The 26,488-nt window shown below is 57.0% G+C and overlaps 1 protein-coding gene across 2 annotated transcripts; it reads right to left on the bottom strand.

The window, feature by feature from the left end:
- Nucleotides 1-2,133: 2,133 nt before the first annotated feature.
- cnih4 (cornichon family member 4) lies at nt 2,134-26,149 on the bottom strand. Of its 2 annotated transcripts, XM_085998094.1 has the most exons (5): nt 26,032-26,149; nt 9,178-9,246; nt 8,372-8,484; nt 4,455-4,595; nt 2,134-2,358 (listed from the first exon to the last, which is right to left on the bottom strand). In XM_085998094.1, the coding sequence occupies exons 1-5, from the start codon at nt 26,098-26,100 to the stop codon at nt 2,331-2,333; spliced, it is 420 nt and encodes a 139-aa protein (XP_085854220.1). In that variant the 5' UTR covers nt 26,101-26,149; the 3' UTR covers nt 2,134-2,330. The 2 variants fall into 2 exon arrangements, with proteins under 2 accessions (XP_085854220.1, XP_085854221.1); XM_085998095.1 differs by lacking the exons at nt 9,178-9,246; nt 26,032-26,149 and adding an exon at nt 20,557-20,580.
- Nucleotides 26,150-26,488: the final 339 nt, after the last annotated feature.

Below are 26,488 nucleotides of genomic sequence, written 5' to 3'. Positions count from 1 at the left end.
CTACTTTGTAAAGTGCAAACAGGGCAGGGGCTTGTCGCGGCTGAAGTGTTCCCAGGTGCGAAGTAACCCAATGGTACAAAGATTTCTGCCACACAAGCAAAAGTAGGAGAAGTGCTAAATGGGGTTACGTGGACTGAGTTTTTCCAAACATGTTTAACTTCAGGACTGTTTCTTGGCAATTTTCTCTTCAAGGCACTAACTCCTTGCCGGGTTCTGGTTCGATTGGCACCAAGCACCTTTCTCAAGCAGCCATTGTCCGACAGTGAACGCTAGCAGGCTATTCGACTACAGGGGCATCGCAAGCAGGCTCAATTCGGTCCTCGATGTCCAGACAACTTCCTGCCAGAATTACGTGAACTCAATCAGAAATAGCACTCTTAGCTGATCTTCCCTCCTTAATCCGGGGATATTGAGACCAGTGTAGCCCCCACTGCCCCTCACCCATCCCCCTGTCCCAGCACAGACTCAGAATATGGTGTGAGACAATTATGAAGCAGTTGTCTTGCTTTGGGTCTGGTAGCGGTCCCTTTAAATCTGGCACAACACAAGAGATTAAAAAGGCAGAGGAAATCCAACTCTCAATTTGGGAAAAAAACCAAAAACAATGCCTCACATTTGGCATGATTTTATTTTTGAACTCGCCACCCAAAATCCCAGAATTTAGGCTCAGGCCTTGGCCACAGCTCCTCTGTAGCAGGTCACTGTGTGTAGTAAATGCTTTAATTCCCCCCATCCCTCTCATTCTGCCCTGGCTTGTGAGCAAGTGTCAGTCAACAATAACAACCTGCCTTTATATCGTGCCTTTCACGTCGGAAAACATCCTGAGGCGCTTCACAGGAGCGTAATCAGACACAAGCTGAGACTAAACGTTTGGTCAAAGAGGTAGGTTTTAAGGAGCGTCTTAAAGGAGGAGAGAGAGGTAGAGAGGCTGAGGGGTTTCGGGAGGGAATTCCAGAGCTTGGGGCCTCGGCAGCTGAAGGCACGGCCACCAATGGTGGAGCGATTATAATCAGGGATGCTCGAGGCCAAAATTGATCTGGGAGAGTTACAGGGTTGGAGGAGGTTAGAGAGACGGAAGGGGGCGAGGCCATGGAGGGATTTGAACATGAGGAGGAAAGTTTTAAATTGGAGGTTTTGTGCAGCAGGAGCCAATGTAGGTCAGCGAGCACAGCGGTGATGGGTGAACGGGACTTGGTGCGAGTTAGGATACAGGCAGCAGAGTTTTGGATGAGCTGGAGTTTACAGAGGGTGGAAGGGAGGCTGGCCAGGAGAGCTTTGGAATGGTCAAGTCTAGAGGTAACAAAGGCACGTAACGTGACAAATCAGAGGCTGTGGCAGGGTCGAGAGAAGAGGTAGGTAGAGCTGGGCGTCGTCAGTGTACATGTGGAAACTTGACGCTGTGTTTTCGGATGATGTCGCCGAGGGGGCAGCAGGTAGATGAGAAATAGGAGGGGCCAAGGATAGATCCTTGGGAGACACCAGAGGTAACGATACGGGAGTGGGAAGAGAAGCCATCGCAGGTGATTCCCTAGCTACAACTGGATAGATTGAATGGAACCAGGTGAGTGCAGTCCCACCCAGCTGGACAACAGATGAGAGGCGTTGGAGGAGGATGGTGTGATCAACCATGTCAAAAGTCGAGAAGGACGATGAGGGAGAGTGCACCACGGTCTCGGGCCATGTCTGCTGTCCAGCGCTTGTCTTATGCAGATGGGGAAAACCCCACAGGAGAAGTCAGTCAGAAACACGCTAGGGTCAAGCAGCAAACCTTGGATAGGCCTGGACTCTTGCCAATTCTCCCTCCCGAAGGGTTCACGGATGCCGGCAGCCCTCAGCTATCTCAGCCCAGCTCAATGTCGGGAGACTATTTAACCAGAGGGGAAATCACAGCCAGCTTGGATCCGGACGTCCACAGATATGCATCTTACAGAAGGGGTCGCTGGTAAGAGATGGAGAGCGGAAGCTCCAGCTAGATTGTCCCTTCCCTAACTCCGGCGTACTGAGGTCAGTTCTGGTAATCCAACCGCAGCCTAACAGCCCAGCGAGTACGATTCAGAATCACTTCGGGCAATGCCTGTGCTGCAAAGGCCAATGGGAAAGCTCTCCCGATAAGTCAACAAGACGATGAAAGTCTTCCTTTTAAACAGTAACTTTATTGCTTAAAAAATAATCTCAAAACACATTTGAATCAGGTCCAAAAAAATAAACTGCATGATGCCTCTTTCTCTTGTACTTGTGGAGAACTGCCAATCGAACAGAACTGAGTGGGAGCGATGGTCCCGGGTCTGTACTTGTACCTTGCTGCCATCGAGGAGTGTCTGCAAACAGGCTCAGTCATTTATCAAAGCCAGGATCATACTGCAAAAGGAGAACAGGAACAGATTGCTGCTTTCATATTCACCTGGAGTCTAACCTCGCCCTAAAAGGCTGAGCAGCATAGATCACCCCACCCTCACTTATAACACACTCAAAGAAAGACTTGCATTTATATAGCGCCTTTCACGACCCCCGGACGTCCCAATGAAGTACTTTTTGAAGTGTAGTCACAGTTGTGATGTGGGAAACGCAACAGCCAATTTGCGCACAGCAAGCTCCCGCAAACAGCAATGTGATAATGACCAGAGAATTTTTTTATTGATGTTGATTGAGGGATAAATATTGGCCAGGACACCGGGGATAACTCCCCTGCTCTTCTTAAAAATACTGCCCTGGGATCTTTAACATCTACCTGAGAGAGCAGTCGGGGCCTCGGTTTAACATCCCATCTAAAAGACGGCACCTCCGACAGTGCAGCGCTCCCTCAGGACTGTCCCTCCCACAGTGCAGCACTCCCTCAGTACTGTCCCTCCCACAGTACTGCCCCTCTGACAGTGCAGCACTCCCTCAGTACTGTCCCTCCGACAGTGCAGCACTCCCTCAGTACTGTCCCTCCGACTGTGCAGCACTCCCTCAGTACTGTCCCTCCCACAGTGCAGCACTCCCTCAGTACTGTCCCTCCCACAGTGCAGCACTCCCTCAGTACTGCCCCTCCGACAGTGCAGCACTCCCTCAGTACTGTCCCTCCCACAGTGCAGCGCTCCCTCAGTACTGCCCCTCTGACAGTGCAGCACTCCCTCAGTACTGTCCCTCCCACAGTGCAGCACTCCCGCAGTACTGTCCCTCCCACAGTGCAGCACTCCCTCAGTACTGCCCCTCTGACAGTGCAGCACTCCCTCAGTACTGTCCCTCCCACAGTGCAGCGCTCCCTCAGTACTGCCCCTCTGACAGTGCAGCACTCCCTCAGTACTGTCCCTCCGACTGTGCAGCACTCCCTCAGTACTGTCCCTCCCACAGTGCAGCACTCCCTCAGTACTGTCCCTCCCACAGTGCAGCACTCCCTCAGTACTGTCCCTCCCACAGTGCAGCACTCCCTCAGTACTGCCCCTCTGACAGTGCAGCGCTCCCTCAGTACTGACCCTCCGACAGTGCAGCGCTCCCTCAGTACTGCCCCTCCGACAGTGCAGCGCTCCCTCAGTACTGCACTGGAATGTCAGCCGAGATTTTTGTGCAGCCACACCTCACAGATTAATACACCCCAATCTCAGTTATAACTCTCCATTACACCCCCCCGAGTATCAGAACGTGTTATAACTCTCTCCATTACATCCCCCAGTATCAGAACGTGTTATCACAGAAATCACAGAAACCCCACAGTGCAGATAGAGGCCATTTCGGCCCATCGAGCCTGCACCGACACATATCCCACCCTATCCCTGTAACCCCACGTATTTAATCCCCTAACACGAAGGGTCAATTTATCATAGCCAATCAACCTAACCTGCACATCTTTGGACTGTAGGAGGAAACCGGAGCACCCGGAGAAAACCCACGCAAACACGGGGAGAATGTGCAAACTCCACACAGACAGTCGCCCGAGGCCAGATTCGAACCCGGGTCTCTGGTGCTGTGAGGCAACAGTGCTAACCACACCCCCAGTATCAGAACGTGTTATAACTCTCTCCATTACACCCCCCCCAGTATCAGAACGTGTTATAACTCTCTCCATTACACCCCCCAGTATCAGAACGTGTTATAACTCTCTCCATTACACCCCCCCAGTATCAGAACGTGTTATAACTCTCTCCATTACACCCCCCAGTATCAGAACGTGTTATAACTCTCTCCATTACACCCCCCAGTATCAGAACGTGTTATAACTCTCTCCATTACACCCCCCAGTATCAGAACGTGTTATAACTCTCTCCATTACACCCCCCAGTATCAGAACGTGTTATAACTCTCTCCATTACACCCCCCCCCAGTATCAGAACGTGTTATAACTCTCTCCATTACACCCCCCAGTATCAGAACGTGTTATATCTCTCTCCATTACACACCCCCCAGTATCAGAACGTGTTGTAACTCTCTCCATTACACATCTAGCCTGAGGCTGCTGTAGTTGCTGACAGACTCACCTGTACAGGTAAATGAAGAAGCAGAGAAGGTGGAATCCCAGTTTAACCATCGCCTCCTTCATGTGACTCTTGAGCTGCCCGCGATTGTGGATCTCCGTCGGGTCGAAGACTCCTACATTACCACAGGGGACAACCAAGTACCTACGGCAGAGCGGAATAACAGTCACAGCAAGCACCTCACAACTGGTCTGGATAAAACACACATTCACCGCCTGATTTCCAAACGCAGAGTTTCACTCCTGCACAATGCAACTCAGGTTCCAAGCTAACCGTCCCTGTACCGCTGCTCCAGCTCTATGTAGCAGTGTGTTCACTGCTATCACACCATGGTCTTCACCTTAAACATCCCATCTGAAAGACAGCCCTCCGACAGTGCAGTGCTCCCTCAGTACTGCCCCTCCAACCGTGCAGCGCTCCCTCAGTACTGCCCCTCCGACAGTGCAGCGCTCACTCAGTACTGCCCCTCCGACAGTGCAGCGCTCCCTCAGTACTGCCCCTCCGACAGTGCAGCGCTCCCTCAGTACTGCCCCTCCGACAGTGCAGCGCTCCCTCAGTACTGCCCCTCCGACAGTGCAGCGCTCCCTCAGTACTGCCCCTCCGACAGTGCAGCGCTCCCTCAGTACTGCCCCTCCGACAATGCAGCGCTCCCTCAGTACTGCCCCTCCGACAGTGCAGCGCTCCCTCAGTACTGCCCCTCCGACAGTGCAGCGCTCCCTCAGTACTGCCACTCCGACAGTGCAGCGCTCCCTCAGTACTGCCACTCCGACAGTGCAGCGCTCCCTCAGTACTGCCACTCCGACAGTGCTGCGATCCCTCAGTACTGCCCCTCCGACAGTGCAGTGCTCTCTCGGTACTGCCACTCCGACAGTGCTGCGATCCCTCAGTACTGCCCCTCCGACAGTGCAGTGCTCTCTCAGTACAGCCACTCCGACAGAAACATAGAAGATAGGAGGAGTAGGCCATTCGGCCCCTCGAGCCTGCTCCGCCATTCAATGCGATCATGGCTGATCATCCAAATTCAGTACCCGGTCCCTGCTTTCTCCCCATACCCCTTGATCCCTTTAGCCTTAAGAAATATATCCAACTCCTTCTTGAATATATTTAATGAATTGGCCTCTACTGCCTTCTGTGGTAGAGAATTCCACAGGTTCACCACTCTCTGGGTGAAGAAATTCCTCATTTCTGTCCTAAATGGCCTACCGCTTATCCATAGACTGTGACCCCTGGTTCTGGACTCCCCGACCATCGGGAACATCCTTCCTGCATCGAGTCTGTCCAGTTCTGTTAGAATTTTATAAGTTTCAATGAGATCCCCTCTCATTCTTCTAAACTCCAGCGAGTACAAGCCCAATCGACCCAATCTCTCCTCATATGTCATTCCTGCCATCCCAGGTATCAGCCTGGTGAATCTTCGCTGAACTCCTTCCATGGCAAGAACATCCTTCCTCAGGTAAGGCGACCAAAACTGCACACAATACTCAAGATGTGGTCTCACCAAGGTCCTGTACAACTGCAGCAAGACATCCTTGTTCCTGTACTCAAACCCTCTCGCTATGAAGGCCAACATACCATTTACCTTCTTAACCGCCTGCTGCACCTGCATGCTTACCTTCAGCGACTGGTGCACAAGGACACCCAGGTCTCGTTGCACTTCCCCTTCTCCCAAACTATTGCCATTCAGATAATAATTTGCCTTCCTGTTTTTGCTACTAAAGTGGATAACCTCACATTAATCCACGTTATATTGCATCTGCCATGCTTCTGCCCAATCACCCAACCTGTCCAACACAGTGCGGCACTCCCTCAGTAATGCTCTCCCTCAGTACTGCCCAACAGTGCAGCGCTGCCTCAGTACTGCCCCTCCGACAGTGCAACTCTCTCAGTACTGCCCCTCCGACAGTGCAACTCTCTCAGTACTGCCCCTCCGACAGTGCAACTCTCTCAGTACTGCCCCTCCGACAGTGCAACTCTCTCAGTACTGCCCCTCCGACAGTGCAACTCTCTCAGTACCACACTGGGAATGTCGGCCTGGATTATGGGCTGAAGTCTCTGGAGTGGGGCTTGAACCCATGACCCTGTGACTCAGAGCATAGCCACTGAGCCAAGCTGGACACTGAGGTGATGTGCGAACTCTCTACAGGCTGGGCAGGAACCAAGAGTCTTGCAATTTACTTCACTGTTCAAAAGTTTTTTGAAGACTCTTAGTGAATCAAACTGAAGCCGGGGAACATAGGGCCTGATGAAAGGGAGGAACTGAAAGAAATCAGTATTTGTAGGGAAATGGTGTGAGGAAAATTGATGGGACTGAAGGCCGATAAATCCCCAGGGCCTGATAATCTACATCCCAGGGTACTTAAGGAAGTGGCCCTAGAAATAGTAGATGCATTGCTGGTCATCTTCCAGAACTCGATAGACTCTGGAACAGTACCCATGGATTGGAGGGTAGCTAATGTTACCCCACTATTCAAAAAAGGTGGTGGAGAAAAAGCGGGGAATTATAGACCGGTAAGCCTGACATCGGTAGTGGGGAAAATGCTAGAATCTATTATAAAAGATGTAATAGCAGAGCACTTGGTAAGCAGCGACAGGATCGGACAAAGTCAACATGGATTTACAAAAGGTAAATCATGCTTGACTAATCTACTGGAATTTTTTGAGGATGTAACTGGTAAAATAGATAAGGGAGAACCAGTGGATGTGGTGTATTTGGACTTTCAGAAGGTTTTCGATAAGGTCCCGCATAAGAGATTAGCGTGCAAAATTAAGGCACATGGGATTGGGGGCAAGGTATTGACTTGGATAGAGAACTGGTTGGCGGACAGAAAGCAAAGAGTTGGAATAACGGGTCGTTTTCCGAGTGGCAGGCAGTGACTAGTGGGGTACCGCAAGGATTGGTCCTAGGACCCCAGCTGTTCACAATATATATTAATGATCTGGATGAGTGAATTGGATGTAGTATCTCCAAATTTGCAGACGACACAAAGCTGGGTGGGAGGGTATGCTGTGAGGAGGATGTCATGAAACTCCAGTACGATTTGGACAGGTTGGGTGATTGGGCAGAAACATGGCAAATGCACTATAATGTGGATAAATGTGAGGTTATCCACTTTGGTGGGAAAAACAGGAAGGCAGATTATTATTTGAATGGCAATAGATTGGGAGAAGGGGAAGTGCAAAGAGACCTGGGTGTTCTTGTGCACCAGTCGCTGAAGGTAAGCATGCAGGTGCAGCAGGTGGTTAAGAAGGCAAATGGTATGTTGGCCTTCGTAGCAAGAGGGTTCGAGTACAGGAACAAGGATGTCTTGCTACAGTTGTTCAGGGCCTTGGTGAGACCGCACCTTGAGTATTGTGTGCAGTTTTGGTCGCCTTACCTGAGGAAGGACGTTCTTGCCATGGAAGGAGTGCAGCGAAGATTCACCAGGCTGATACCTGGGATGGCAGGAATGACATATGAGGAGAGATTGTGTCGATTGGGATTATACTCACTGGAGTTTAGAAGATTGAGAGGGGATCTCATCAAAACCTATAAAATTCTGTCAGGCCTGGACAGACTAGATGCAGGAAGGATGTTTATGATGGCCGGGGAGTCCAGAACCAGGGGTCATAGTCTAAGGATAAGGGGTAAGCCATTTAGGACTGAAATGAGGAGGAATTTCTTCACCCAGAGAGTGGTGAACCTGTGGAATTCTCTGCCACAGAGGGCGGTGGAGGCCAGTTCATTAAATATATTCAAAAAAGAGTTGGATATATTTCTTGAGGCTAAAGGGATCAAGGGATATGGGGAGAAGGCAGGGACAGGGTACTGAATTTGGATGATCAGCTACGATCTCATTGAATGGGGGAGCAGGCTCGAAGGGCCGAATGGCCTACTCCTGCTTCTACCTTCTATGCTGCTATGCTAAGTAAGAGGCACCCACCTGTAAAGATTCCAGGCTGCTATTGGCACATTGAGCAGGAAGATGAACCAATGCATGGAGGCGAGCATCAGTACAGTAACAATTCCTAGGCTCACCAGCTCGGGCAGTACCCACTGTAAGAGAGAATATAGCAGCAGAGTAATCACCACAAAGCAATGCTGGAGAACCAGTCACACCGGGCGCAGGGGTCCTGTTCTGAGGCACTACGTTCCCCACATAACGGAAGGCGGGACTGGATGGAGTGTAATCGCGCCTCAGCCGCTCGAGATCCCAGCCCTCACCAATAGGGTGATGGCCTCCTCTCTACTCTCTGGATCCTCGCTCACTCCGCTCTTCCGATGGTGCCAGCCTCCCTCAGAGTGGCGCGAGGGTTGGCCAGTGTCAGCACCGCCAGGCGGAGGACGGAGGGCACTGCTGTTCTGAGCCTGGGTGTGGTGGAGCGAGACTAAACCCAGCAGCACTCTGTGCTGGAACCGACCTGGGTTAGACATTCACCCGATCCGCAAAATGGGAAGTACTGCAGTCCAATACAGTAACACCGCTTCGACCCACCCTGGGGGAAAGGGACTCAGAATCACAAGCCGTTTACCCCGAAAGGTGGCGGCTGCTGCTGCTGCAGGACTGACTGGTGCTCTTCCCCCGCACGCTAGGTACAACACCGAGCAGCAAGATATCCTGCAGCATTTCACTGGCGCTTGTGCTCTGCTCGTCAGCTGCCTGCTTGTTTTATACCGATCAGAAAACAGCACCAGCTGGAGGGAAGCACCAAATCCCCGCGCACACACTTCCTACTGAGGAGCAATTACCTTGTTCAGTTTAGAGCAGCAGGCTCGGGCGTTTATGTAGTCACATTCTAAATCCGACAGGGTTATAATCTGGACCCAGGTCAAGGAAATCACTCGCACCATCCAGCTCTCTCTCTCTCCCTCCCTCCGTGTTCTTCCCTCACTCTCTCTCTCTCCTGGTCTCTCTCTGCACCCTGTTTGTTTCTTTCTCTCACTGAGTTTTGCTCTCTCTCTCTTCATTTCTCCCTTATCTTTCACCCTCTGATCTGTCCCCATCTCCTCTCTCCCTCTTTCTCCCCATCTCTCCCACTTTATCTCTCTCTCAATCTCACTTTCAGTCAATCTCTCTCTCTCTCCTTCTCTCATTCACTTTCTCACCACCTCTCACCCTCATTCCATTGTCTCACCCGGCCTCTCACTTCCTCCCTCTTTTTCTTTACTATGTTTGTTACTTTCCATGTCTCACACTTGGAAGAAGCACTGAGAGTAGCAAGGGCACAGAATGTACTCTGGGTGGGGACTTCAATGTCTATCACCAAGAGTGGCTCGGTAGCACCACTACTGACCGAGCTGGCCGAGTCCTGAAGGACATAACTGCCAGTCTGGGCCTGCGACAGGTGGTGAGAGAACCAACACGAGGGGAAACCTACTCGACCTCGTTCTCAGCAATCTACCTGTCGCAGATGCATCTGTCCATGACAGTATTGGTAGCAGTGACCACTGCACAGTGATTGTGGAGACGAAATCCCGTCTTCACACTGAGGACACCCTCCATCGTGTTGTGTGACACGACCACTGTGCTAAATGGGATAGATTCAGAACAGATCTAGCAGCTCAAAACTGGGCATCCATGAGGTGCTGTGGGCCATCAGCAGCAGCAGAATTGTATTCCACCACAATCTGTAACCTCATGGCCCGGCATATCCCTCACTCTACTGTTACCACCAAGCCAGGGGACCAACCCTGGTTCAATAAGGAGTGTAGAAGAGCATGACGGGAGCAGCACCGGACGTACCTGAAAATGAGGTGCCAACCTGGGGAAGCTGCAACACAGGACTACATGCATGCTAAAAAGCAGAAGCAGCATGTTATAGACAGAGCTAAGAAATCGCACAATCAACGGATCAGATCAAAGCTCTGCAGTCCTGCCACATCCAGTCGTGAATGGTGGTGGACCATTAAACAACTAACGGGAGGAGGAGGAGGCTCCATGAATATCCCCATCCTCAATGATGACGGAGACCAGCACATGAGTGCAAAAGACAAGGCTGAAGCGTTTGCAACCATCTTCAGCCAGAAGTGCCGAGTGGATGATCCATATCGGCCTCCTCCTGAGGTCCCCACTACACAGAAGCCAGTCTTCAGCCAATTCGATTTGCTCCACGTGATCTCAAGAAACGGCTGAGCGCACTGGATACAGCAAAGGCTATAGGCCCTGGCAACATCCTGGCTATCGTGCTGAAGACTTGTGCTCCAGAACTAGCCACGTGATATACCTATCAATTCCTCCAATAAAAGGCGAAGAGTTACGAAGGTGACTAAAGGTTTTTATTGACTAAATAACAGCCCACTCTCGTGGGTGATCCGATCCAAGCAGGAGGAATACCAGCCAGTCGCTCACCTTTATACCTGGCCTGGTGGGTGGAGCCAAGGCGGAGTCGGCAGTGGTCATCCCAGGTATAGCAGTGTGGCAAGAGGCGACCTCGTACCGTGATACAATAGTGGTCAGTGATACAGTTATAACGAACAGTGGTGAACAGTGCTAACTACTAACAGTGATACGATAGTGAACGTGGTTTACCACATTCACCCCTTGTTTAGAATTAAGTCCGGCGGGGTGAAGTGTACTACCAATTCTGGTAGGTCAGTCTGTCCGGAGGCTTCGTAAGCCTCTCCGATCGCCGCAGTGGTGGTGTTGCCTTATCCGGTGCTGGTGCCTTATCCGGTGTTGATGCTGGTGTTTGCGTGGTCGGCGAGGGCTCGTGGGGTTCCGGCATGCCGTCTACCTGGACTGAGGTTGGGGGGGGTGGTGGCGGTGTTTCCGGATCGGCTGAGGGTGCGAGGTCTCGTAGGGAGACAGTGTCCTCCCGCCCGTCTGGGTACGCCACGTAGGCGTACTGGGGGTTGGCGTGCAGGAGGTTCACCCTCTCGACCAGGGGGTCCGTTTTATGGGTCCTCACGTGTTTCCGCAGCCAGACCGGCCCCGGGGCGGTCAGCCAGGTTGGTAGAGTGGTTCCCGTAGTCGACTTCCTGGGGAAAACGAACATTCGTTCATGGGGGGTGGTGTTAGTGGCCGTGCAAAGTAATGACCGGATGGAGTGCAGCGCTGTCAGGAGGACTTCTTGCCAGCGGGAGGTTGGGAGGCCCTTAGACTTTAAGGCTAAGAGGACGGCCTTCCATACCGTCACGTTCTCTCTTTCCACCTGACCGTTACCTCTGGGGTTGTAGCTGGTGGTCCTGCTTGCTGCAATACCTCTCTCTAGGAGGAATTGCCGGAGTTCCTCGCTCATGAAGGAGGAGCCCCGGTCGCTGTGTATATAGTTCGGGAACCCGAACAAGGCGAAGAGGGCATTCAGGCACTTAATGACCGTGCTACTGGTCATGTCGGGGCAGGGGAAGGCAAAGGGGAAACGGGAGTACTCATCAACGATGTTGAGGAAGTACACATTACGGTCAGAGGACGGGAGGGGCCCCTTAAAGTCGATGCTCAGGCGCTCGAAGGGGCGGGTGGCCTTGATCAGGCTTGCTCGGTCCGGCCTATAGAAGTGCGGTTTGCACTCCGCACAGGTCTGGCAGTTCCTGGTCATGGTCCTGACCTCCTCGATGGAGTAGGTCAGGTTGCGGGCCTTAATGAAATGGTAGAGTCTGGTGACTCCGGGGTGGCAGAGCTGGTCGTGGAGGGTCTGAAGCCTATCGATATGCGCGCTGGCGCATGTCATTCGTGAAAGGGCATCAGGGGATTCGTTCAGCTTGCCTGGCCGGTACAAGATCTCATAATCGTAGGTGGAGAGCTCGATTCTCCATCTCAAAATCTTGTCATTCTTGATTTTGCCCTTCAGCTTGTTATTAAACATGAAAGCCACCGAACGCTGGTCGGTGAGGAGGGTAAATCGTTTGCCTGCCAGGTAGTGCCTCCAGCGCCGTACTGCCTCCACGATCGCCTGGGCCTCTTTCTCGACCGACGAATGTCGGATCTCGGGGCCCTGTAGGGTCCTTGAGAAGAAGGCCACTGGCCTCCCCTCCTGGTTTAGGGTGGCGGCTAAGGCGAAGTCGGATGCGTCGCTCTCCACCTGAAAGGGGATGGACTCGTCCACTGCGTGCATCGTGGCCTTGGCTATGTCTCCCTTAATGAGGGAGAAGGCCGCGCACGCCTCCTCCGTGAGGGGGAAGGAAGTGGCTTTCAGGAGGGGTCTGGCTTTGTCCGCGTAATTGGGTACCCATTGGGCATAGTAGGCGAAAAGCCCCAGGGTTCTCCTAAGTGCTTTAGGGCAGTGGGGGAGGGGTAGCTCCATGAGGGGGCGCATTCTTTCTGGGTCGGGGCCGATGATTCCGTTCTCCACTACGCAGCCGAGGATGGCAAGGCGCGTGGTGTTAAACACGCATTTCTCCTTATTGTAGGTGAGGTTCAGCCGTTGGGCCGTACGGAGGAATTTCTCCAGATTCGCGTCATGTTCCTGCTGGTCGCGGCCGCAGATAGTGACGTTATCTAGGTAGGGGAATGTAGCCTGCAGTTCGTTCTGGTCAACCATCTGGTCCATCTCCCTTTGGAAGACCGAGACCCCATTAGTGACACCGAAGGGGACCCTAAGGAAGTGGTATAGGCGCCCATTCGCCTCGAAGGCGGTATACTGGCGGTCCTCAGGGTGGATAGGGAGTTGGTGGTAGGCCGACTTCAGGTCGATGGTCGAGAATACTTTATACTGTGCAATCTGATTGACCATGTCAGATATGCGGGGGAGGGGGTATGCGTCCAGCTGGGTATATCTGTTTATGGTCTGGCTGTAGTCGATGACCAGGCGGTTTTTATCGCCGGTCTTTACGACTACGACCTGGGCACGCCAGGGGCTGCTGCTCCCCTCGATAATGCCCTCTTTCAGGAGGCGCCGCACCTCAGAGCTAATGAAGGCTCTGTCCCCGGCGCTATACCGCCTGCTTTTGGTAGCGACGGGTTTGCAGTCAGGGGTAAGGTTAGCAAACAGAGAGGGTGGCGGGACCTTGAGGGTGGAGAGGCTGCAGGTGTTACGCGGTGGGCGGTTTAACGTTTGCTGGTTGTTGACTGTGAGTGGGGGGAGGGGTCCACCGTATGCTAGGGTTACGCTTTGGAGGTGGGATTGGAAGTCCAGCCCTAGTAGGACGGCAGCGCAGAGATGGGGGAGGACGAGGAGTTTAAAGTTTTTATACTCCGTGCCCTTAACCGACAGGGTCACGACACAGTAGCCGCTGATGTCCGTGGCGTGGGACCTCGATGCCATCGAGATTCGGCTGCGCGTTGGTAGGACAGAGAGGGAGTAGTGGCTCACCGTGTCTGGGTGGATGAAGCTCTCCGTGCTTCCGCTGTCGAACAGGCAGGTCGTGGCGTGGCCGTTCACTTTGATGTCCATCATTGACTTGGACAGATGGTGCGGGCGGGCTTGGTCCAGGGTGACGGAAGCTAGTGTGTAGCTGAGCGAGTCGTTGTCATCTGCGGGCGAGGCGGTCGGGCGTGGTGAGTAAAATGGCGTCTCCCACGAGGTAGGGCCCCATGAGGCACTATTGGGGTCGGTTGCCTTAATCAAAGATGGCCGCCCCCATGACTCATGTGTGGGGATGCTGGCCTCAGTTGCCCTAAACAAAGATGGCCGCCCCCATAGTTCGCATGCGGCACTGCTGGCCTCTGAGGATCCGCTCCTGCAGGCCTTGGAGAAGTGGCCTTTCTTCAGGCAGGTTTTACATATGGAGTTCTTGGCTGGGCAGCGCAACCTCGGGTGCTTCTCCTGGCCACAAAAAAAACAGCCGGCGGCCCGATCGCGGATGCCCGATGTCGGGGCCGGTGCCGGGGGTGGCGGGGCCGGTCGGGTCCGGGACGCCGACGCAGAGGTAGGTCCCGGGGGCGGCGCTGGGAAGGGTGCTGTGGTAGGGGTCGGGCCCGAGTCCCAGGGTCGCGAGCAGTACCTGGTGAATGCTTCCTGATCTTGGTGGGCCACTTCCAGGGAGATAGCGAGGGCTTCAGCTTTTTCCATGCTGAGGTCTTTAGCTTCCAGCAGTCTTTGCCGTGAGTACTCGGACCGTAGGCCTTTCAGGAATGCGTCGCGGATATTATCTTCAGTATTTTCGGCTGCCGACACCGATTTAAAGTCACAGTTCCTGGCGAGTGCATATAGCGCCTGTGAGAATTCGGCTACTGATTCTCCTGGCTGTTGCGGCCGTGATCTTAGGAGGTGCCTAGCGTACATGTAGTTTACCGGGGTCCGGTACTTCTGTTTCAGCAGGTTGATGGCGGTCTCGTAGGTAGTCATGTCCTCGATGAGAGTGTATACTCTCGGGCTCAGTTGTGCCTGCAGGACACTTAGTTTGGATGCCTGAGGGACGCTGGATTCTCTCAGGTATGATTCGAAGCAGACCAGCCAGTGTTTAAAGTCTGCGGCTGAGTTTGCTGCTCGTGGGTTCAGGTCCAGGTACGGCGGTCTGAGGGCTCGCAGCCAAGCTGGCTGGTGTGGCTGTGCTCCTGGGAGCTGCGCTGGTGGCTCCTCCGCCGGTTGTGACTCGTTGTCGGACATCATTAAATTTAGTCAATAAAATTGATATACCTATCAATTCCTCCAATAAAAGGCGAAGAGTTACGAAGGTGACTAAAGGTTTTTATTGACTAAATAACAGCCCACTCTCGTGGGTGATCCGATCCAAGCAGGAGGAATACCAGCCAGTCGCTCACCTTTATACCTGGCCTGGTGGGTGGAGCCAAGGCAGAGTCGGCAGTGGTCATCCCAGGTATAGCAGTGTGGCAAGAGGCGACCTCGTACCGTGATACAATAGTGGTCAGTGATACAGTTATAACGAACAGTGGTGAACAGTGCTAACTACTAACAGTGATACGATAGTGAACGTGGTTTACCACACCACGCCTCGAGCCAAGCTGTTCGAGTACAGCTACAACACTGGCATCTACCTGACAATGTGGAAAACTGCCCAGGTATGTCCTGTCCACAAAAAGCAGGACAAATCCAATCTGGCCAATTACCGCCCCATCAGACTACTCTCAATCATCAGCAAAGTGATGGAAGGCGTCATCGACAGTGCTATCAAGCGGCACTTACTCACCGATGCCCAGTTTGGTTTCCGCCAAGACCACTCGGTTCCTGACCTCATTACAGCCTTGGTCCAAACATGGACAAAGGAGCTGAATTCCAGAGGCGAGAGTGACTGCCCTTGATATCAAGGCAGCATTTGCCCGAGTGTGGCATCAAGGAGCCCTAATAAAATTGAAGTCAATAGGAATCGGGGGGGAAAACTCTCCACTGGCTGGAGTCATACCAAGCACAAAGGAAGATGGTTGTGGTGGTTGGAGGTCAATCATCACAGCCCCAGGACATCGCTGCAGGAGTTCCTCAGAGCAGTGTCCTAGGCCCAGCCATCTTCAGCTGCTTCATCAATGACCTAAGGTCAGAAGTGGGGATGTTCGCTGATGACTGCACAGTGTTCAGTGCCATTCACAACTCCTCAGATAATGAAGCAGTCCATGTCCGCATGCAGCAAGACCTGGACGACGTTCAGGCTTGGGCTGATAAGTGGCAGGTAACATTCGTGCCACGGAAGTGCCAGGCAATGACCATTTCCAACAAGCGAGAGTCTAACCACCTCCCCTTGACATTCAACGGCATTACCATCACTGAATCCCCCACCATCAACATCCTGGGGGTCACCATTGACCAGAAACTTAACTGGACCAGTCACATAAATACTGTGGCAACAAGAGCAGGTCAGAGGCTGGATATTCTGCAGCGAGTGTCTCAGCTCCTGACTCCCCAAAGCCTTTCCATCATCTACAAGGCACAAGTAAGGAGTGTGATGGAATACTCTCCACTTGCCTGGATGAGTGCAGCTCTAACAACACTCAAGAAGCTCGACACCATCCAGGACAAAGCAGCCCGCTTGATTGGCACCCCATCCATCACCTTAAACATTCACTCCTCCACCACCGGTGTACCGTGGCTGCAGTGAGCACCATCTACAAGATGCACTGCAGCAACTCACCAAGGCTTCTTCGGCAGCATCTCCCAAACCCGCGACCTCTTCCACCTAGAAGGACAAGGGCAGCAGGCGCATGGGAACACCACCACCTCCAAGTTCCCCTCCAAGTCACACACCATCCTAACTTAGAAATATATCGCCGATCCTTCATCGTCGCTGGGTCAAAATCCTGGAACTCCCTCCCTAACAGCACTGTGGGAGCACCTTCACCACATGGACTGCAGCGGTTCAAGGCGGCTCACCACCACCTTCTCAAGGACAGTTAGGGATGGGCAATAAATGCTGGCTTTGCCAGCGACGCCCACATCCCATGAACGAATACAAAACTTTTTTTTTTTTTTTTTTTTTTAAAACACCCTCTTTGTTTTATTCTGTTTCTGTTACTCTTCCTCTTGGTCACTTTTTCCCTCTCTACATCTGAGTTTTTCATGTCTCAATATTGATTTCACACATTCCCAAGTGCCCTCTCACACACATTCCCCCTCTCTCTCATTCCTTCTCCTTCTCTCCCACCATCCCTGTCCCCTCCCGCCCTCTCGCTCCCCAGTCTCTCTCTCCCTCCCACTCTCCTTCTGCTCCCTTCCTTCCCTCCCCCCCACCCTCTCTCCTGCCCTCTCCCTTCATATCTTCCTCCCTCCGTCTCTCTCCCTCCCTCCGTCCGTCTCCCTCCCTCCCCCGTCTCTCCCCCTCCCCCTCCGTCTCTCCCCCTCCTCCCTCCCTCTCCCTCCCTCCGTCTCTCCCCCTCCCCCCCTCCGTCTCTCCCCCTCCCCGTCTCTCCCCCTCCCCCTCCCCGTCTCTCCCCCTCCCCCTCCGTCTCTCTCCCCCCCTCCGTCTCTCTCCCCCCCTCCCCCCTCCGTCTCTCTCCCCCCCTCCCCCCCTCCGTCTCTCTCCCCCCCTCCCCCCCTCCGTCTCTCTCCCCCCTCCCCCCCTCCGTCTCTCTCCCCCCTCCGTCTCTCTCCCCCCCTCCCACTCCCCCCCACTCCCTCCGTCTCTCTCCCCCCACCCCCTCCGTCTCTCTCCCCCCTCCCCCTCTCTCCCCCCTCCGTCTCTCCCCCCTCCCTCCCTCTCCCCTCCTCCCCCTCCCTCCCTCTCTCCCCCTCCCCCTCCCCGTCTCTCCCCCTCCCCCTCCGTCTCTCTCCCCCCCTCCGTCTCTCTCCCCCCCTCCCCCCTCCGTCTCTCTCCCCCCCTCCCCCCCTCCGTCTCTCTCCCCCCTCCCCCCCTCCGTCTCTCTCCCCCCTCCCCCCCTCCGTCTCTCTCCCCCCTCCGTCTCTCTCCCCCCCTCCCACTCCCCCCCACTCCCTCCGTCTCTCTCCCCCCACCCCCTCCGTCTCTCTCCCCCCTCCCCCTCTCTCCCCCCTCCGTCTCTCCCCCCTCCCTCCCTCTCCCCTCCTCCCCCTCCCTCCCTCTCTCCCCCTCCCTCCCTCCCCCTCCCCCCCTCCGTCTCTCCCCCTCCCCCCCTCCCCCTCCCCCCTCCCTCCGTCCGTCTCTCCCCCTCCCTCCCTCCGTCTCTCCCCCTCCCCCTCCCTCCCTCCGTCTCTCCCCCTCCCCCCTCCCTCCCTCCGTCTCTCCCCCTCCCCCCTCCCTCCCTCCGTCTCCCCCTCCTCCCCCCCTCCATCTCTCCCCCTCCCCCCCTCCGTCTCCCCTCCCTCCCTCCGTCTCTCCCCCTCCGTCTCTCCCCCTCCCCCTCCCTCCCTCCCCCCCTCCCTCCGTCTCTCCCCCTCCCCCCTCCCTCCCTCCGTCTCTCCCCCTCCCCCCATCTTCTATGTTTCTATGTCTCTCTCCCTCCCTCCATCCGTCCGTCTCTCTCGCTCCCTCCCTCGTTCCGGCCGTCTCTCTCCCTCCCTCCGTCCGTCTCTCTCCCTCCCTCCCTCCGTCTCTCTCCCTCCCTCCCTCCGTCTCTCTCCCTCCCTCTCTCCCTCCCTCCGTCCTTCTCTCCCTCCCTCCCTCCGTCTCTCTCCCTCCCTCCGTCCGTCTCTCTCCCTCCCTCCGTCCGTCTCTCTCCCTCCCTCCATCCGTCTCTCTCCCTCCCTCCCTCCGTCCGTCTCTCTCCCTCCCTCCCTCCGTCCGTCTCCCTCCCTCCCTCCGTCTCCCTCCCTCCGTCTCTCTCCCTCCCTCCGGTCCGTCTCTCTCTCTCCCTCCCTCTCTCTCCCTCCCTCCGTCTCTCTCCCTCCCTCCCTCCGTCTCTCTCCCTCCCTCCCTCCGTCTCGCTCCCTCCCTCCCTCCGTCTCTCTCCCTCCCTCCCTCCGTCTCTCTCCCTCCCTCCCTCCGTCTCTCTCCCTCCCTCCCTCCGTCTCTCTCCTCCCTCCGTCTCTCTCCCTCCCTCCGTCTCTCTCCCTCCCTCCGTCTCTCTCCCTCCCTCCGTCTCTCTCCCTCCCTCCCTCCGTCTCTCTCCCTCCTTCCGTCTCTCTCCCTCCCTCCGTCCGTCCCTCTCCCTCCGTCCGTCCCTCTCCCTCCGTCCGTCCGTCCCTCTCCCTCCGTCCGTCCCTCTCCCTCCGTCCGTCCCTCTCCCTCCGTCCGTCCCTCTCCCTCCGTTGGGTAGGATTGATTGGGGAATGGCACTCAAAGGGTTGACGGTGGATAGGCAATGGCAAACATTCAAAGACCGAATCGATGAGCTACAGAATTTGTTCCTCCCAGTTTGGCGTAAAAATAAAACAAAAAAGGTGACTCAACCATGGCTAACAAGGGAAATTAGATCCAAGGAGAGGACATATAAATTGGCCAGAAAAAGCAATAATCCTGAGGATTGGGAGCAGTTTAGGAGTCAACAAAGGAGGACAAAGGGATTAATTAAGAAAGGGAAAATAGAATATGAGAGTAAGCTTGCAGGGAACATAAAAACTGACTGTAAAAGCTTTTATAGATATGTGAAGAGAAAAAGATTGGTGAAGTCAAGCGTAGGTCCCTTGCAGTCAGAATCAGGGGCATTTATAATGGGGAACAAAGAAATGGCAGACCAATTAAATACATACTTTGGTTCTGTCTTCACAAAGGAGGACACAAATAACCTCCCAGAGATGCCGGGGAACATAGGGTCTGATGAAAGGGTGGAACTGAAAGAAATCAGTATTTGTAGGGAAATGGTGTTAGGGAAATTGATGGGACTGAAGGCCGATAAATCCCCAGGGCCTGATAATCTACATCCTAGGGTACTTAAGGAAGTGGCCCTAGAGATAGTAGATGCATTGCTGGTCATCTTCCAGAACGCGATAGACTCTGGAACGGTACCCATGGATTGGCGGGTAGCTAATGTTACCCCACTATTCAAAAAAGGTGGTAGAGAAAAAGTGGAGAATTATAGACCGGTAAGCCTGACATCGGTAGTGGGGAAAATGCTAGAGTCCATTATAAAAGATGTAATAGCAGAGCACTTGGAAAGCAGTGACAGGATCGGACAAAGTCAACATGGATTTACAAAAGGTAAATCATGCTTGACTAATCTACTGGAATTTATTGAGGATGTAACTGGTAGAATAATAGATAAGGGAGAACCAGTGGATGTGGTGTATTTGGACTTTCAGAAGGCTTTCGATAAGGTCCCACATAAGAGATTAGCGTGCAGAATTAAGGCACATGGGATTGGGGGCAAGGTATTGACTTGGATAGAGAACTGGTTGGCGGACAGAAAGCAAAGAGTTGGAATAACGGGTCGTTTTCCGAGTGGCAGGCAGTGACTAGTGGGGTACCGCAAGGATCGGTCCTAGGACCCCAGCTGTTCACAATATATATTAATGATCTGGACGAGGGAATTGGATGTAGTGTCTCCAAATTTGCAGACGACACAAAGCCGAGTGGGAGGGTATGCTGTGAGGAGGATGTCATGAAACTCCAGTACGATTTGGACAGGTTAGGTGATTGGGCAGAAACATGGCAAATGCACTATAATGTGGATAAATGTGAGGTTATCCACTTTGGTGGCAAAAACAGGAAGGCATATTATTATTTGAATGGCAATAGATTGGGAGAAGGGGAAATGCAAAGAGACCTGGGTGTTCTTGTGCACCAGTCGCTGAGGTAAGCATGCAGGTGCAGCAGGCGGTTAAGAAGGCCAATGGTATGTTGGCCTTCGGAGCAAGAGGGTTCGAGTACAAGAACAAGGATGTCTTGCTACAGTTGTACAGGGCCTTGGTGAGACCGCACCTTGAGTATTGTGTGCAGTTTTGGTCGCCTTACCTGAGGAAGGACGTTCTTGCCATGGAAGGAGTGCAGCGAAGATTCACCAGGCTGATACCTGGGATGGCAGGAATGACGTATGAGGAGAGATTGTGTCGATTGGGCTTGTACTCACTGGAGTTTAGAAGATTGAGAGGGGATCTCATCGAAACTTATAAAATTCTGTCAGGTCTGGACAGACTAGATGCAGGAAGGATGTTTATGATGGCCGGGGAGTCCAGAACCAGGGGTCATAGTCTAAGGATAAGGTTAGAGCCATTTGGGACTGAAATGAGGAGGAATTTCTTCACCCAGAGAGTGGTGAACCTGTGGAATTCTCTGCCACAGAGGGCGGTGGAGGCCAGTTCATTAAATATATTCAAAAAAGAGTTGGATATATTTCTTGAGGCTAAAGGGATCAAGGGATATGGGGAGAAGGCAGGGACAGGGTACTGAATTTGGATGATCAGCCATGATCGCATTGAATGGCGGAGCAGGCTCGAAGGGCCGAATGGCCTACTCCTGCTCCTATCTTCTATGTTTCTATGTCTCTCTCCCTCCCTCCCTCCCTCCGTCCGTCTCTCTCGCTCCCTCCCTCGTTCCAGCCGTCTCTCTCCTCCCTCCCTCCGTCCGTCTCTCTCCCTCCCTCCCTCCGTCCGTCCGTCTCTCCCTCCGTCTCTCTCCCTCCCTCCCTCCGTCTCTCTCTCTCTCCCTCCCTCTCCCTCACTCCGTCCGTCTCTCCCTCCCTCCGTCTCTCTCCCTCCCTCCCTCTCCCTCCCTCCCTCCGTCCGTCTCCCTCCTCCGTCTCGCCCTCCCTCCCTCTGTCTCTCTCCCTCTCCCTCCCCCTCCCTCCCTCTCCCCCCCCTCCCTCCCTCTCCCCCTACCTCCCTCCGTCTCCCCATCCCTCCCCCTCCCCCTCCCTCCCTCCCTCCCTCCGTCTCCCCGTCCCTCCGTCTCCCCATCCCTCCGTCTCCCCCTCCGTCCCTCCGTCTCCCCCTCCCTCCCTCCCCCGTCCCTCCCCCTCCACTTTCCTCCCTCCCCCGCCCTCCCCCTCCCCACCTTCCTCCGTCTCTCTCCCCCTCCGTCTCTCTCCCACCCCTCCCCCTCCCCCCTCCGTCTCTCCCCCTCCCCCCTCCGTCTCTCCCCCTCCCCCCGCCTCTCCCGCTCCCCCGTCTCGCCCCCTCCCCCTCCGTCTCTCCCCCTCCGTCTCTCCCCCTCCCGTCTCTCCCCCTCCGTCTCTCCCCCTCCCCCCCTCCCTCCCTCCGTCTCTCCCCCTCCCTCCCTCCGTCTCTCCCCCTCCCTCCCTCCGTCTCCCCCCCCCCTCCCTCCGTCTCCCCCTCCCTCCCTCCGTCTCCCCCGTTCTCCCTCCCTCCCCCGTCCCTCTCCCTCCCTCCCCCTCCACTTTCCTCCCTCCCCCTCCCCACCTTCCTCCGTCTCTCTCCCACCCCTTACCTCCCTCCCCCCCTCCCCCCTCCGTCTCTCCCCCCCCCCCGTCTCTCCCCCTCCGTCTCTCCCCCTCCGTCTCCCCTCCCTCCGTCTCTCCCCCTCCCCCCTCCGTCTCTCCCCCTCCCCCTCTCCCCCCGCCTCCGTCTCCCCCGCCTCCGTCTCCCCCCCTCCCCCTCCGTCTCTCCCCCTCCCCCCCTCCCTCCCTCCGTCTCTCCCCCTCCCCCTCCGTCTCTCCCCCTCCCCCCTCCCTCCCTCCGTCTCTCCCCTCCCCCTCCGTCTCTCCCCCTCCCTCCCTCCGTCTCTCCCCTCTCCCTCCCCTCCGTCTCTCCCCCTCCCCCCCTCCGTCTCTCCCCCTCCCTCTCTCCCCCTCCCCCCTCACTCCGTCTCTCCCCCTCCCCCCTCCCTCCCTCCGTCTCTCCCCCTCCCCCCTCCGTCTCTCCCCCTCCCTCCCTCTCTCCCCCTCCCTCCCTCCCTCCCCCCCTCCGTCTCTCCCCCTCCCTCCGTCTCTCCCCCTCCCCCCCCCCCGTCTCTCCCCCTCCCCCCTCCGTCTCTCCCCCTCCCTCCCTCTCTCCCCCTCCCTCTCTCCCCCTCCCCCCCATCTCTCCCCTCTCCCCTCCGTCTCTCCCCCTCCCCCCTCCCTCCCTCCGTCTCTCCCCCTCTCCCCTCCCTCCCTCCGTCTCTCCCCCTCTCCCCTCCCTCCCCTCCGTCTCTCCCCCTCTCCCTCGCTCCCTCCCTCCGTCTCTCCCCCTCCCTCCGTCTCTCCCCCTCCCTCCGTCTCTCCCCTCCCCCCTCCCTCCCTCCATCTCTCTCCCTCCATCTCTCTCCCTCCCCCTCCCTCCGTCTCTCTCCCTCCCCCTCCCTCTGTCTCTCTCCCTCCCCCTCCCTCTGTCTCTCTCCTCCCCCTCCGTCTCTCTCCCTCCCCCTCCCTCGGTCTCTCTCCCTCCCCCTCCCTCTCCCCCTCCCCCTCCCCCTCCCTCCCTCTCCTCCCTCCGTCCATCTCCCTCTCCCTCCCTCCGTCCCTCTCCCTCCCTCCGTCCCTCTCCCTCCCTCCGTCCCTCTCCCTCTCCCTCCCCCCCGTCTCTCTCCCTCTCCCTCCCGTCTCCCTCCCCCTCCCTCCCTCCGTCTCTCTCCCTCCCCCTCCCTCCGTCTCTCTCCCTCCATCCCTCCGTCTCTCCTCCCTCCCCCTCCGTCCCTCCCCCTCCATCCCTCCGTCTCTCTCCCTCCCCCTCCCTCCCTCCGTCTCTCTCCCTCCACCTCCCTCCCTCCGTCTCTCTCCCTCCCCCTCCCTCCCTCCGTCTCTCTCCCTCCACCTCCCTCCCTCCGTCTCTCTCCCTCCCCCTCCCTCCCTCCGTCTCTCTCCCTCCCCCTCCTCCCTCCGTCTCTCTCCCTCCCCCTCCCTCCCTCCGTCTCTCTCCCTCCCCCTCCCTCCCTCCCTCCGTCTCTCTCCCTCCCCCTCCCTCCCTCCGTCTCTCTCCCTCCCCTCCCCCTCCCTCCCTCCGTCTCTCTCCCTCCCTCCTCCTCCCTCCCTCCGTCTCTCTCCCTCCCTCCCTCCCCCTCCCTCCGTCTCCCTCCCTCCTCCGTCTCCCTCCCTCCACCTCCCTCCCTCCGTCTCCCTCCCTCCCCCCCTCCGTCTCCCTCCCTCCGTCTCCCTCCCTCCCCCTACCTCCCTCCCTCCCCCTACCTCCCTCCGTCTCCCTCCCTCCCCCTACCTCCCTCCGTCTCCCTCCCTCCCCCTACCTCCCTCCCTCCCCCTCCCTCCGTCTCCCTCCCTCCCCCTCCCTCCCCCTCCCTCCGTCTCCCTCCCACCCTCCCCTCCCTCCGTCTCCCTCCCCTCCTCCCTCCGTCCCTCCGTCTCCCTCCCCCTCCCTCCCTCTCGCCTCCCTCCCTCCGCCCCCCTCCCTCCCTCCGTCTCCCTCCCTCCGTCTCCCTCCCTCCCTCCGTCTCCCTCCCTCCCTCCGTCTCCCTCCCTCTCCCGTCTCCCTCCCTCCCTCCGTCTCCCTCCCTCTCCCTCCCTCCCTCCGTCTCCCTCCCTCCCCCCCTCCGTCTCCCTCCCTCCCCCCCTCCGTCTCCCTCCCTCCCCCTCCTCCCTCCCCCCCTCCGTCTCCCTCCCTCCCCCTCCCTCCCTCCGTCTCCCTCCCTCCCTCCCCCCCCCCGTCTCTCTCCCTCCCCCCCCCCGTCTCTCTCCCTCCCCCTCCCTCCCTCCGTCTCCCTCCCTCCCCCCCCCCCCGTCTCTCTCCCTCCCTCCCCCCCCTCCGTCTCCCTCCCTCCCTCCGTCTCCCTCCCTCTCCCTCCCTCCCTCCGTCTCCCTCCCTCTCCCTCCCTCCCTCCCTCTCCCTCCCTCTCCCTCCCTCCCTCTCCCTCCCTCCGTCTCCCTCCCTCCCTCCGTCTCCCTCCCTCCCCCCCTCCGTCTCCCTCCCTCCCCCTCCCTCCCTCCGTCTCCCTCCCTCCCTCCGTCTCCCTCCCCCTCCCTCCCGTCTCTCTCCCTCCCCCTCCCTCCCTCCGTCTCCCTCCCTCCCCCCCGTCTCTCTCCCTCCCTCCCCCCCCGTCTCTCTCCCTCCCTCCGTCTCCCTCCCTCCCCCCCTCCGTCTCCCTCCCTCCCTCCCCCTCCCCTCTCCCTCCCTCCCCCTCCCTCCCTCCGTCTCCCTCCCTCCCTCCGTCTCCCTCCCTCCCCCTCCCTCCCTCCGTCTCCCTCCCTCCCTCCCTCCGTCTCCCTCCCTCCCCCTCCCTCCCTCCGTCTCCCTCCCTCCCCCCCCGTCTCTCTCCCTCCCCCCCGTCTCTCTCCCTCCCCCTCCCTCCCTCCGTCTCCCTCCCTCCCCCCCCGTCTCTCTCCCTCCCCCCGTCTCCCTCCCTCCCCCCCCGTCTCTCTCCCTCCCCCCCCGTCTCTCTCCCTCCCCCCCGTCTCTCTCCCTCCCCCCCCCGTCTCTCTCCCTCCCCCCCCGTTCTCTCTCCTCCCCCTCCCTCCCTCCGTCTCCCTCCTCCCCCCCGTCTCTCTCCCTCCCCCCCCCGTCTCTCTCCCTCCCTCCCTCCCCCCCCCCGTCTCTCTCCCTCCCCCCCCGTCTCTCTCCCTCCCCCCCCGTCTCTCTCCCTCCCCCCCCGTCTCTCTCCCTCCCCCCCCCTCCGTCTCTCTCCCTCCCCCCCTCCGTCTCTCTCCCTCCCCCCCTCCGTCTCTCTCCCTCCCCCCTCCGTCTCTCTCCCTCCCCCCCCGTCTCTCTCCCTCCCCCCCTCCGTCTCTCTCCCTCCCCCCCCTCCGTCTCTCTCCCTCCCCCCTCCGTCTCTCTCCCTCCGTCTCTCTCCCTCCCCCCCTCCGTCTCTCTCCCTCCCCCCCTCCGTCTCTCTCCCTCCCCCCCTCCGTCTCTCTCCCTCCCCTCCGTCTCTCTCCCTCCCCCCCTCCGTCTCTCTCCCTCCCCCCCTCCGTCTCTCTCCCTCCCCCCCCTCCGTCTCTCTCCCTCCCCCCCTCCGTCTCTCTCCCTCCCCCCCTCCGTCTCTCTCCCTCCCCCTCCCTTCCTCTCTCCCTCCCCCCTCCCTTCCTTTCTCCCTCCCCCTCCCTTCCTCTCTCCCTCCCCCTCCCTTCCTCTCTCCCTCCCCCTCCCTTCCTCCCCCTCTCCCTTCCTCCCCTCCTCTCTCCCTCCTCTCTCCCTCCCTCCCTCCACCTCCCTCCCTCCCTCTCCACCTCCCCCCCTCCCTCTCCACCTCCCCCTCCCTCCACCTCCCTCCCTTCCTCTCTCCCTCCCTTCCTCTCTCCCTCCCTTCCTGTCTGTCTCTCCCTCCCTCCCTGTCTGTCTGTCTGTCTGTCTCTCCCTCCCTGTCTCTCCCTCCCTTCCTGTCTCTCCCTCCCTCCCTGTCTGTCTGTCTCCCTCCTTCCCTCTCTCCGTGTCTCCCTCCCTCTCTCCTACCCTGTCTGTCTCCCTCCCAACTTCCCTCCCTCTTGGTGTCTCTCTCCCTCCCTCCTTCCCTCTTCCTCTTTCTCTCTCCCCCTCAGTTTCTGGCCCTGATCCATTTATCAAACTGCTCCCAGTGATTCGAGCCTTTCCCTCCAGGTTCAAAGGATACGAAATAAACGGCCATGAAAATCAGGGCACAGCAATCAACTAGCGAGACAATAAAGACCAGCGCCTCCATCTTCACTTCCGCCTGAAGCACTGGGGGAGCGGAATCCGTGTGACACCACAGGCGGGCGGGCGGGGATTACCGGCACACAACAGGCACTTCCGCCCCCGGGACCCGGATCACTGTAGCACCAACAATAACTTCCGCCCCGCTCGGGGTGCACCTTAAACGGGGCGCCCGAAAGAGCACAAGCAAGGTTCCGGCCTCCGTTATCTCTAAAGAATGGGTTTATTCGTGTTTATATCTGATGGTGTCTATAAGCTACACAAATAAAACTAATCTATAAATAACAACAGAAAATGCTGGAAAAACTCAGCAGGCCAGGCAAACTAATCTATAGGATAGCCAAATACTGCAGATGTTGGAAATCCGAAATAACAACAGAAAATGCTGGAAAAAC

The sequence above is a fragment of the Somniosus microcephalus genome, chromosome 9, assembly GCF_052327205.1.
Source record: "Somniosus microcephalus isolate GS21.2 chromosome 9, FLI_Smic_1.0, whole genome shotgun sequence".
NCBI lineage: Eukaryota > Metazoa > Chordata > Chondrichthyes > Squaliformes > Somniosidae > Somniosus > Somniosus microcephalus.
The sequence above is the reverse complement of the archived record's forward strand: the minus strand, read 5'-3'. Positions and strand labels throughout refer to the sequence as shown.

Excerpts from the sequence above, each read along its gene's own strand:
- cnih4 (XM_085998094.1), bottom strand. The coding sequence starts at position 26,100 with ATGGAGGCGCTGGTCTTTATTGTCTCGCTAGTTGATTGCTGTGCCCTG. Across the intron at positions 8,485-9,177 it reads GCTGCTCTAAACTGAACAAG|TGGGTACTGCCCGAGCTGGT; the intron begins GTAATTGCTCCT and ends TCTCTCTTACAG. Across the intron at positions 4,596-8,371 it reads GCAGCCTGGAATCTTTACAG|GTACTTGGTTGTCCCCTGTG; the intron begins GTGGGTGCCTCT and ends GCTCTGCCGTAG.